General features: G+C 38.4%; 1 protein-coding gene and 1 non-coding gene across 2 annotated transcripts; both read right to left on the bottom strand.

Moving 5' to 3' along the window:
• Positions 1-464: 464 nt before the first annotated feature.
• LOC149819108 (uncharacterized protein At1g28695-like) lies at positions 465-11,082 on the bottom strand. Its single transcript, XM_089985321.1, has 3 exons — positions 10,791-11,082; positions 3,521-3,892; positions 465-1,116 (listed from the first exon to the last, which is right to left on the bottom strand). Exons 1-3 carry the CDS (start codon positions 11,070-11,072, stop codon positions 604-606), a joined length of 1,167 nt encoding a protein of 388 aa, XP_089841447.1. The 5' UTR covers positions 11,073-11,082; the 3' UTR covers positions 465-603.
• LOC149819109 (U6atac minor spliceosomal RNA) lies at positions 2,447-2,572 on the bottom strand. The gene has a single exon (XR_016427506.1). It is a non-coding gene; the product is annotated as a U6atac minor spliceosomal RNA (small nuclear RNA).
• Positions 11,083-11,344: the final 262 nt, after the last annotated feature.

Raw genomic sequence — 11,344 nt, forward strand, 5'->3', positions numbered from 1 at the left:
GCATGCAATGATGCTATTTTCCAACAAATTTTGATCGTCCATAATAATCTTGTCCATAAAATTTTGGTTGATGTATATGCGATTCTACGTATGCATCTTAGAGACCTCCCCTTCTCTCTAATCAATGTTCTCTCATCGGTGGTGCCTTCTAGTCCAACGGATCCTTGTTGAGCTTGGCTTTGTTGTCTGTTGCTATCTAGTTTCTTTTTCTTTAGCTTCTTATTTTTTTTATATTTCTATTTCTGTTTTCTATCTTGTTCGGTTCATGGGTTCAACATTTTGTTGATCTTCATGAGTGGTAATGTTGATCATCTTTCGGCTCGTTTTATATATATATATATATATATATATATATATATAAAGAGAGAGAGAGAGAAGTTGTAGACTCATGGGTCTACAAAAACAGCTCCAATCTTTTAATCAGCAGATACACCTTGCTTAGCTTCAGTTGCTGGCGTAGAAAATGAAGTAAAAATTGAAACTTTGTATATGATTCTTTTAATATCAATGAGTTACACATACAACTCTTTTCTTTTACAAAACAATGCAGCATCAATTGGAAGACATTCATAGTCCTCTTGATCATCAAGGTTGCCCATCACACTACAAGCGAGTTACATTAGACCTAATCTTCCATGAATTGATGCAAGCCTTGTGTAGAGGCCACGACCCACTAGAGTTCACATGGTTGGTAGACATGAACCTCTTCCACTCTTCAAGGGAGGCTCTCAAGTCTGTCAGCTTTGCCTTTATACTCCTACAGCAGTTTGCATGCATTGTGTTCACTTCCCTCAAGTCCTTGCTCTTCTGGCAAAACCCACCAAAGTAAAGTGTGTCTAGGAACCTGAATCTCAGGCCAAGTTGCTCAAAAAGGCCTTTAGATTTGAGCTTTGCTAGTGCATCTTGGTCATGCAGGCCTGTGTAGTTCTTCCTGCTCTCATACCACATATTGTATAGCTTGATTGTCTTGTTGTTTGATCTCACAAAATGGAATCCAGTGTTGATGGAATTTTTAGTGTCATATGGTCTGCCATTGTACTGATCACAGCTCATCTGCACATCATCATCCAGAGTGAATCTCTTGAACGGGTTCCGAAACCACACTATGTCTGCATCCTGCAAGAAAAGGGATCCTAACATGTCATGTTAGTTGCAACTCATAATCGCCTCCACAAGGGCTCCATGCACCTGGCTAGGTGGGTCAACTTAAGGCATTCAAGTTGAAGGACGTTAAGAGCTCCATACTCAACATGTGTCACTCGAAGCTAATGGTAAACTATTCTTGGTGGGCAGAGGGGAATAGTTACGGAGTTTTACACCATAGACACTGAAACAATGTTATGATCAACATGGCACCTCCTCGGCCATATGGATGTCCAAACCACAAGTGGTTTCTCCTTGTTAAAAAAAAATTAAGTTCATAAGCACAGCTTCTATATAGGCCTTGAGACCTACAGGTCTTGAGTTGAGTCTGGTTGCACATAGCGCACCTAATCTGAAAAAGGATCCTATCCTCTTAACATATGATACAGAGGATGTTAATTTTAGCCATCCAACTGATGCACCTGAGCGGCTAGCTAGGATCAGTCTGCATCCAGGTGACAATGTGGACTGATCCGAGCTGTTGGTTGGAATGGCTAGGATTGAATGTAGGATGGATCCCTTCATGTATCACATGATGGGATACATACTTAATTTACATTCCCATGTATGCTGGCACAGAGTAGCCACTGAGAAGTAGCACATCACTTCAGTAGACAGATCAGGTCATATTGTATATAACCGATCAATGGTTACATTCAATCTCCACCACACATCTCACTTGGAAACTGCGAGAGCAGGGCTAGTGCGCATCTCAGTCAAGTGAGATGTGCGATGAAGGTTGAATACAATGGAAAAATTGGTTATATACAATATGACCTGATCTGCTCACGTGCTCTTTCTTGAAAAGAGCTAGGTTCAAACTAGAGATGATATCATGATACATATCACACGCCTTCACAAAAGTAGCAATTCAAGCTAAGCATAGGCCCAGCATAGTCCCTGGGGATGAGGGTTCTAGCCTCAGAGTTTTACACCACCTGGATGGTGACTATGCCCCTGCGCCTGAATGCGGTTTCTCTGGGTTATAAATATAAAAAAACTAAGCATTAATTGTATCAGTGCTTATTCATCAAAGAACAGATTTGCAAAAGAGTAGGCTTACGTCCATGTCTAATTAAGTCCACTTCTAATTTGGTCTGCTCAAATTTTACACGCATTCTCTCTCACATATGTGCAGGTCTTATTTTCTGTTATGACCCTGATAAGTCCTTACAAAAATCATAGATGCATGTGTTTTTTGCTTAGTCTGAATACATAAATGTGTTTATCATTGTTTACTCAGTAGAAAACATGTACTAGATTTATGCACAGATGCAATGCTTTTTTTATTTTTTTAACTCTGTTAAAAAATTGGATAAAGATTTACTGAAGCAGGCAGCCTTAACCATGTGTTGTAAGAAGAAGACCCGGACACTGTTCCAATTCCTGTTAATGGGAAATCCCAACCGTCTCTCTTTTCAACAAATAAAGGACTAGGCTTTTCCCTTGGATAAGTTGGATTCAAGGCATTAAGCATTTTTTAACATATAATAAGCACTGACAAACACATATAGTGTTTTTCAGATTATGTGAAAAACACCTGCAACTGTGATAATTTGTAGAGTCCTAATGGAGGTCATCCTAACGAATACATTGCACTCAATTTTCATGCTGGGTCAGGTTGGGGTTCAGCTGTAATCAAGTCTCGATTCTAACTAGGCTCTGACCTAGAAAGAGTGTAACCTGTCCTGGACATAATAAATGGTGCCACCATGCACCAGATGATGATGATGATGATGATGAGTTTGCGGACACCAAGTAGTTGGGCTAAGACTTGATGATGTTCATGATTGAGGGATTGCTCAGTTTGGTCTGGGTCTTGGTTGAGGCGTGATTCAGTGATGCGGACCGAGTACTTTAAAGCATAAGACCCCTTCTGAAGGAGGAGGACATGCGTGGACTTGGGATCGGGTGCAATCACATTGCACAAATGCCTGGTGCCGCTGCACCTGATCACCCTTCATCTGATGTTGGGCCCCACTCTAACAGGCTGCACAACATCAGGTGCAGCGGCATGTTGCATTTGTGCAATGTGATTGCACCTGGTCCAGGCTCACGTGCGTGGGATGTGGCAAGCAGTGATTGGACGGAGTACTTTTGCAAAGTACTTGGGTAGATCGCCGAATCTGCTCACGCCTTGGTTTGGGTCAGAAAAGACCGGATATTAACTCTCTCTCTCTCTTTCTCTCCTGGTTGAGCTGGCCTTGTTGTTTGTTGCTAGCTGTCTGTAGTTTTTTTTTCTTTAGCTTTTGTTTTTTCTATATTTTAGTTTTGTTTTCTATTTTGTTCGGTTCATGGGTTCAACATTTTGTTGATCTTCATGAGTATTAATGTTGATCCTCTTTCGGCTCTCTCGCTCTCTCTCTCTCTAACTTACAGTGTAGACAAAGTTGTAGCCTCGCTTGAGTACATCTGCTATGAAGAGAGTTCTCCTCCACACCATCTTCAGATAATCCTCACTCATGAAGAGCTTCTCCCCTGCGAAGTCGACCCCGTCTGTGACCAGTTTGTAGCAGTATCTATGAAGCTGCTGGCACCGCTCGAAGGCAGGTTGGTCATGAGCAGCAATGAGGAGGTGATCGAGCAGGTGCTGGGTGTCTTCTCCTTGCCTGAAGCTCTGGAGAAAGACCTCAAGCATGCTGTTGTTTGCTGCATATGGTTTGTTAATCCCTGTGATTATGAGGGTCTTGTTCTCCATGGACACTCTTTCCAGTGCAGCATCAAGAGGGTCCCTTGGCACCTTTCTTATCTGAATCATAGGAATATCAAGTCAATAGATTGCCTATATCATAAATTATTACAGAAGCCTTGTGCAATAGTTTTTTTTTTACAGAAAGCCTTGTGCAATAGTTAACTTTATGAGCTTAAACTATAATGCATCAACCATGAAAAGTTCCAGCATAGGCCAATGGTTCACCCAATTTTGATACATGGGCAGCAAGAGAAGCTATAGTTCGGGTCTTCAGATATATATATATATATATATATATATATATATATATATATATATATATATATATATATATATATATATATATATATATATATATATATATATATATATATATATATATATATATATATATATATCATTTGAGTCCCTAGGCGGAGGCGTCAAATATCAAAGAGGCCAGCCGGCCCTGCCCACATCATGCACTCATTTAATTAAGGTTACAGGGAGATCGATCGCAACACTTATAAAGTGTTCGCCCCTTTTTAATAGAGGGCATCCACTGACGTGGGAGCAAGTGGTTGGACCCGAACACTTATAAAGTATTAAGCCTCGATCACTAGATCTACTCACGTTCATTCTTCCAATTTTCTAACTAATAGGTGTCTTTTTTATTATATTCAAGAGAAACCCACCATCATGGTTTGGAGATCCCAATATAGGTGCAACGTTGATCATGACCCTGTTTCGGTGTCCTTAGTGTAAAACCCAACCCCTCCCAATACCCCTTCCCCTTCCTACTAGAAAAGTCTCCTCATCACCTACAGGTGCAAATGGGTCGGATTCAAGCCGGATCTTTTCATATCCAAACCTAAATCTGAATTAAAAACATTAGATCCAAATCTGGATCAGAATAAGATCTGAAAAGGTTAGATAGAGTCTGAATCAGAAATACATGTGATAGTACTGGATCCGTGGAAAAAACAGAACAAAACATTCTTTTTACATGTAAAAAATGCATTCGGGTCAGATTTTAATTTGGATCAACTCTAGATCCAACTTAAAATGTTGATCCAATTCCGAAATTGATCCGATTGAACAGATCTGAAACCGATCCGAATTCACATTCGGATTTTACTTAAAGGATCCATACCCAAAAAATATGTGAGATACCCAACCATATCCGATCTGTTTGCATCCTGGCCTACCTGCCAGATATCGAACTTGCAATGTCCTTCAGTGAGCAGAGCCCTTAGGGGATAACTAATACGTGTCTACATAACAAGAAACCAATTGGTTGAGTGAGAGAGATTAGTCTTAACCCAATTTCAGAGATGGTTTATAGTTCATGCACAACCATTACCCCATTGGCTTCGAGGCTGTGAATGAGGTGACAGTAAACACTTATAATCAGTTGGTAGTACTTTTAGGTAAACCAAACCAAGCTGCACGACTTGAGAGCCATTTTGGAGCTTTGGGTATGGGCATGAAAAAAGGCCATCCTGAATATTATTATTTGGGTCGACCAGAACCCAAGCCGACTAATATGTGGGTGAAGTTTGAGTTATGATTTTTGTTGGATATCTCACTCAGCCAGTATTGATCACCTGAGTATTTTATATGTATTTTTAATGAAAGTAAGCTCCTTAAACATATGTAACCAGATCTGGGATTTCATTTTCATGACCCAAAAAAAAACCTACCCTGAATTTGAATCTGGCAGTTAGGTATTTGGGTACACCCTGATGGGTCAACACCTGACCCATTTGAGGAGAGTGTGTGATGGGGTGAGAACAGGAGGCCAGCCAATGTGCGGTCCGTTATGGGGGAGGGTAGATCAGGTGATCTAAAGTGATTTGACATCTTCACCATGCATTGCTTCATCCCACGAGCACCCCATGGTCTTTATGCAATTTGTAGATGGTGAGGATGCCAAATCACTTTCCTATCTGCTCTCTTGATGGGAATTATTCCCTTTGACTATAAAAAAAAAACAGTTTTTGTGAAACTATTGGATAGGTTAAAGATCTAGAAAGCTTGGGAGTTGGGGCATGTTTGGCATCACATGGAGCCAAGCCAAGTTCATTATCCCAAACGTTTCTAGTGGCAGAAAAATGTTAAGAACCATGAAACCAGACCATGTTGACAAAAAGCTCATTTATCAGTACCATTAGAAGCAAACCTTCTGAAAAAAAAAAACAATCTTTCTTCTTTTTCATGGAACTGAAACTGGCGTTAGTACACGAATTGTAAATCATGTTTTCATGAATTTTACAAAAGAATTTGATTAATAAAGCTCAATTTAAACTAGAACCTAAGAATGTTCTAATTCCTAACAAGGATCAATCATTACGACCAATGTTGAAAGCCAACATCTGTGCCCCAACAAAAAGAAAATTAATAAAAAAACATCATATATTCCATGGAACTCACACAAAAGCGCATCAAAAATTTGTCTAAATCAATTTTAAAACTATAGTGATCAAACATTTTGCTAAATAATGGAAATATAATTCAGAAAAGAAAATATTATCACAAAACATTAACAAAAAAAAAAGAAAAAACAATTGACAACAATACCTTATAGGATGATAAACTGTGTTGTGTTGAAGCATGGAAGATATTGCACTTGACTGGATCCAATTTACGGGAATAGGACATCATGACAATCTCAATAAACCCTAGTAACAAAATACAAATTTGCACCAGTGATATTGCCTTGTAAACCATTCCAAATGACTTTTGACAGGCTGAAATGTCTGAAGCCCTAGAAATCTCCATGATAGTAGAGTGGGAAACAACGAGCCTGATTTTTATGAAATTTTGAAGACAAAGTATATATATATATATGTATATACTGCCAATTAGTTTTATCCCACTTTTTTTTAAACAAGTTACTAGGTTCATTGGATGTTGGATTCAATTTATGGAAATAAATCTTCAGGGAGGCTACTCTATATATGTAAGGAAAGTAGATGGTAGTCAGTTTCCTTTTTATTGTATACATGTTTATATCTGTCACTGGTTTCTAGTGAAAGGAGTCAAAGTATTTCCACAGAGTAGAGAGACGAATTTGTAAGTTTTCTTTCAATGACAGGGAGAAACCACCACTTTGGTTTGGATGTGCTGTTACCGGCCGAGAGGTGCTAGATTGACGATACCCCCTGTTAGTGATTTCATTAATGCAAGTTATTTTGATCAAATCGGACTCCATAGATGTGTTCTACATCATTCATTTACCGAAGATTGGAATTTAAATCCCGAAATCCTATGTGTAGGTTTTATTCAGTTAAAAAATCAACGGTTAACAAAACACAAAATTTTGTGATGTAAAAAATCACAATTTTCTTGTCAAAAAAATGTGATCCAAGGGTCGACTCTTATTAAATCAACCATGCTCATGAATTTGATCAAAACAATTTGCATCATAAGATTTAAGGGGAGTATGAAGATGGGGAATGACAGAGGATGAGTTGAACCTAACTCTGTTAATTATTCTATCTGTGGATTTCTAGTCCAACAGCCACCTAGCCTCTCACTAGAAAACTATATATCTGGAGATGGAGGCCGAATCAAGGTGCTGGCCACATGCCTGAACCATGTGTCCGCAGAAATCACCCAAAGACTAGACTTGAGGATTGATAGAATAATCAGTAGACTTGGTATTCTTTAAAAAAAAAAAATCAGTAGACTTTGTATTCTTTCGAAAAAAAATCAGTAGACTTTTGTATTCATCTTACGCATGCAAGTAAACAGAACAAACTAATATGTTCCTTTCACTCTGTCCAATAGTATAATATATATTTTTTTTAAGGAAGGTCCAATAGCATAGTCAAGCAAATCTTGTCATCATACTGAAAAATGCATGTAGGCAGTTTGAAACTATAGTTTGTTATTTTTTGTTGTCATCCCAAGTTAAAAAACGTTCAGGCAGTTTGAAACTAAAGTCATGTTATTTTTCTTTTTTTTCCTGTAAACTAAAGTCTGTTATGTTTCAAATCCGATGAAAAGATTGGATTCAATGTGTTGCAAGGCAAACTAAAAGTCTAGAACTGATTAATTCCTTAATGGACTTAATTTACAGAAATGAATTAAACTAAATAAAGATGGAAAGTAGGTCAATCTTGGCGATTTTATTTTTGTCATATAACTGCCTGTTTCTAATAAATGAAGTGAAATTGTTCCTCATTTTTTTTAATTGAAATGAAAACTACAATAATCTGGGTCAGTATAGCTTGGAAAATATAAGTTACCCCAACCCCCTGGTTTCACTGGATTCCAGGCAAGGCAATAAAACCAAACAGTGTCCAACTTAAAAGGCTGGTTCAGATCCGCTTTCTCGTTCGGCCTCATTAGGCCTCCTTCAAAAAGTGTACTTTTTTGGTATTTTTTTCCATATCCAATACTGAAGAAGTGATTTATAGGTTTTGTTTAGTGGGTACCGGCTTTTGGATCACTGGAATCTGATGTGTATACAGGTTTTTCTGATGATCCAAAATTAATGGCCATGAAGGCATCAAATTTTCTCAGCTCATAAAAATATATTTTTTCGTCAAAAAAAACATGATCGATCATAAGAGTTGATTCTCACTAATTTGTGCACAATAAACACATCCAACGGTTCAGATCTATCATAAAACACTTCAAACTATAAGGCCTAAGGGGGTATAACAAGAACTTAAAAGAGAGCCTAATATGTTCAGCTCTCTCTCTCTCTCTCTCTCTCTCTCTCTCTCTCTCTCTCTATATATATATATATATATATATATATATATATAATGATTGGTAGCTGCTCACACGTTAGGTGGGAAATGAACATGCTAAATGACATTTTCAACCTTTTTCATTTTATTTTAAAATTCTGACCGTACAGCTGTGATCTATGTACTTGATTTTATTGGAATCAGCTCTTGAAGCATTCGATTCTGACAGAGGTGGGTTTTATTAGGTTAAAAAAACCAACGGTCCAAAATCTTTGTAAAATTTTTAAGCTCCAAATATCATTTTTTCATCCAAAACACATGATCCATGTATGGATTTCTCATAAATTGACCATGCCCGACACATTTATAGGGTTGGAACTGCGAAAAAATACCGAAAGGGCAGAAAAACTCATTTAGCACGGATCATTTCGCACCTAACATGTAAGCAGCTACCAATTTCTCTCTCTCTCTTTATATATATATATATATATATATATATATATATATATATATATATATATATATATATATATATATATATATATCACATAAAATCACCCCATCACTAGCCATGGTTGGTAAAACCTTTAAGGTCCTCCCTGCCAACTGGGGTACATCCAGCTTCAATATTGCAGCATGGGATGTCATCTCTGAATTTCGAACCATGGTGGTCAAGTTCGAAATCAAGAGATGAAGCCCTTGTTTGTTGTGAGTAAATGCCGCTTGATTTTGAAAAAATTGAGCACAACTTTTGTTGCTGGGTCAGATATGGGGCCTACATCCAGCTGGTTGGATCAGGTGTAATTTGCATTTCACAGTTTGGACGTGCTATTGCACTTGAGCACCCTTCATCTTTCCCATACAGCCGGTCAATTGTGGGGGGCTCAACAGCAGATGTTGGGTGCTTGAGTGCAGCAGCACATTTAAAATGTGCAATGTGATTGCACCTGGTATTTTTCCATCTAGCAGGGTCTAAGTAATTTTTTTTTTTTGAAAGGCAAGCTGGGGTTATAGGCGGATCCGTACCAGAACAACAGCTGCCCTATGTGGATTCCATCCTGGGCCTTCAGCTTGACACAGGACCCCGATTACCACTTTTCTTACCGGGTCAAATTTGATAAGGTCCAAGACTACCTCTCTCTCTCTCTCTCATGGGGTATGGCTGGACTTTTCCCAATCATCTTTCTTTATTTGGTATATAGGACAACTATATTACACTACAAATTTAGATTTCTTGTGTAAGGGAGCCAACTAAATTATTTGGCAAATGCTGTATCTTCTTATGTTACACCCCTTATTGCCTGAGGCTCTCCATGAAAAGGAAATAATGGTCAGTTTCTTTTCACCATCAATGCCGTTAGCCTGAAACGATTTGGTGGACGAAGAGATAAATTTTTTGAAAACATGGAGGAAGTAATTCAATGGTATTTAATACAGGTTAATAAAAATAAGATAGCGGGGAGTTACAGCTAGTTTGTAAGTGACAGAATTGAAATTTTAAGTGGTAAATATTTGCAAATTTTACAATTGGAAGTTTTAATTGATATTTAGTATGTATTAACCCAAAAAATATCAATATTGGAAGTTTTATGCATAGTTGTAGTATTGTGGGGTCAAGACAATCAAAGCACATTGGCTACTTGCAATTATTTTACAAAAGTATCCGAGCTACGTTTCTCTCTCTCTCTCTCTCAGATAGAGCCAACCAGTTTGGATTTGAATTTAGTTATGACAAACAAAACACTCATATCAGAATTATGGCCATTTCACCTCACTTGCAGATGGTAGAACAATAAAACTCTTATAAGAAGATTGCAAGAGAGAAAACAGCCAAAATGAAAGCAAACATTGAAAGGAATGTAAGAGGGAAAAACACATTTCTTCTTTGTTCATGAAAATTATACTGCTCAACCAGTTTGTCAAATAAAATATCAAAGAAAAAGTTTTTTTTTTATAACTCAGAGAAACCGCCCCAGGCGCAGAGACCTAGCCGTGGTGGCTCATCCTGCCGTACTTAGGGTTGCTGTCCTGTGTTAGCATAAAACTCCTAAGGCTTACCCCTCGATGCCCTCGACTCCAAGGAGTCGCCAAGCTTTGGCTCACGTAGGGTGGTGACGCTGATGGGATTTGAACCTAGACTGCCTGTAAAACAGCCTACACCCCCATCCCATTACGCCAAACCCCTTGGGTCATCAAAGAAAAAGCCTTGGAAGAAAGAACTTATCGTGATCATCATAAAACAAAAGAAAGAAGTGTAGCAAAGAAACCATCACCTTATGATGAGAGGGAGGATAGGTCGATGAGGAGAAGAACCTGTTCCAACCAACCACACAGTTCCCACCACCACCACCATTGCCGGAGTAAGAGAGCCACAGAATCAAAAGAGACCCCAAAAACAACACACCAACTTGGATCAGTGAGATTTCCTTGCAGCCAATCTTGGTAAGCTTTCTGTAGGCCGTCTGATTCCGGCCACAGGAATCCTCCATGGATGAGAAGGAAGCCCAGAAATTCTTGATGTTTTGCTCAAAGAAAGGCAGTTGTTGATGCTCCATGCTGTATTGTTATTACATATTTATTATCATTCTTATTGAGAATGGTATTAATAAATGTCATATATATTAGAATTGATTGTGTCAACCATTGGGTTTTTCTTTTCGTGAGTTAGAAGTGACAATGAAAAACTGGCCAATGAGACTTAGATACTTGGTTGACTAAAACTGCCTCCTCGTCGCTTGAAGAGTTTGGGAGTTGGGATGTTTATTTCTTCCGGAAAAGACAATCATGGGGGTGAGAATCGAAGGAGCAGTGGGAACACGTACGGATC

The sequence above is a fragment of the Nuphar pumila genome, chromosome 13 (genome assembly GCF_984573655.1).
Source record: "Nuphar pumila chromosome 13, dmNupPumi1.hap1.1, whole genome shotgun sequence".
NCBI classification, from domain to species: Eukaryota; Viridiplantae; Streptophyta; class Magnoliopsida; order Nymphaeales; family Nymphaeaceae; genus Nuphar; species Nuphar pumila.

Bases quoted from the DNA above. Each gene is read 5' to 3' on its own strand.
- LOC149819108 (XM_089985321.1), bottom strand. From the start codon at position 11,072: ATGGAGCATCAACAACTGCCTTTCTTTGAGCAAAACATCAAGAATTTC. The intron at 3,893-10,790 runs GTGATGGTTTCT...CCTATGATTCAG, and splicing joins ATCCTCCCTCTCATCATAAG to ATAAGAAAGGTGCCAAGGGA. The intron at 1,117-3,520 runs GTAAGTTAGAGA...CTTTTCTTGCAG, and splicing joins GCTACAACTTTGTCTACACT to GATGCAGACATAGTGTGGTT.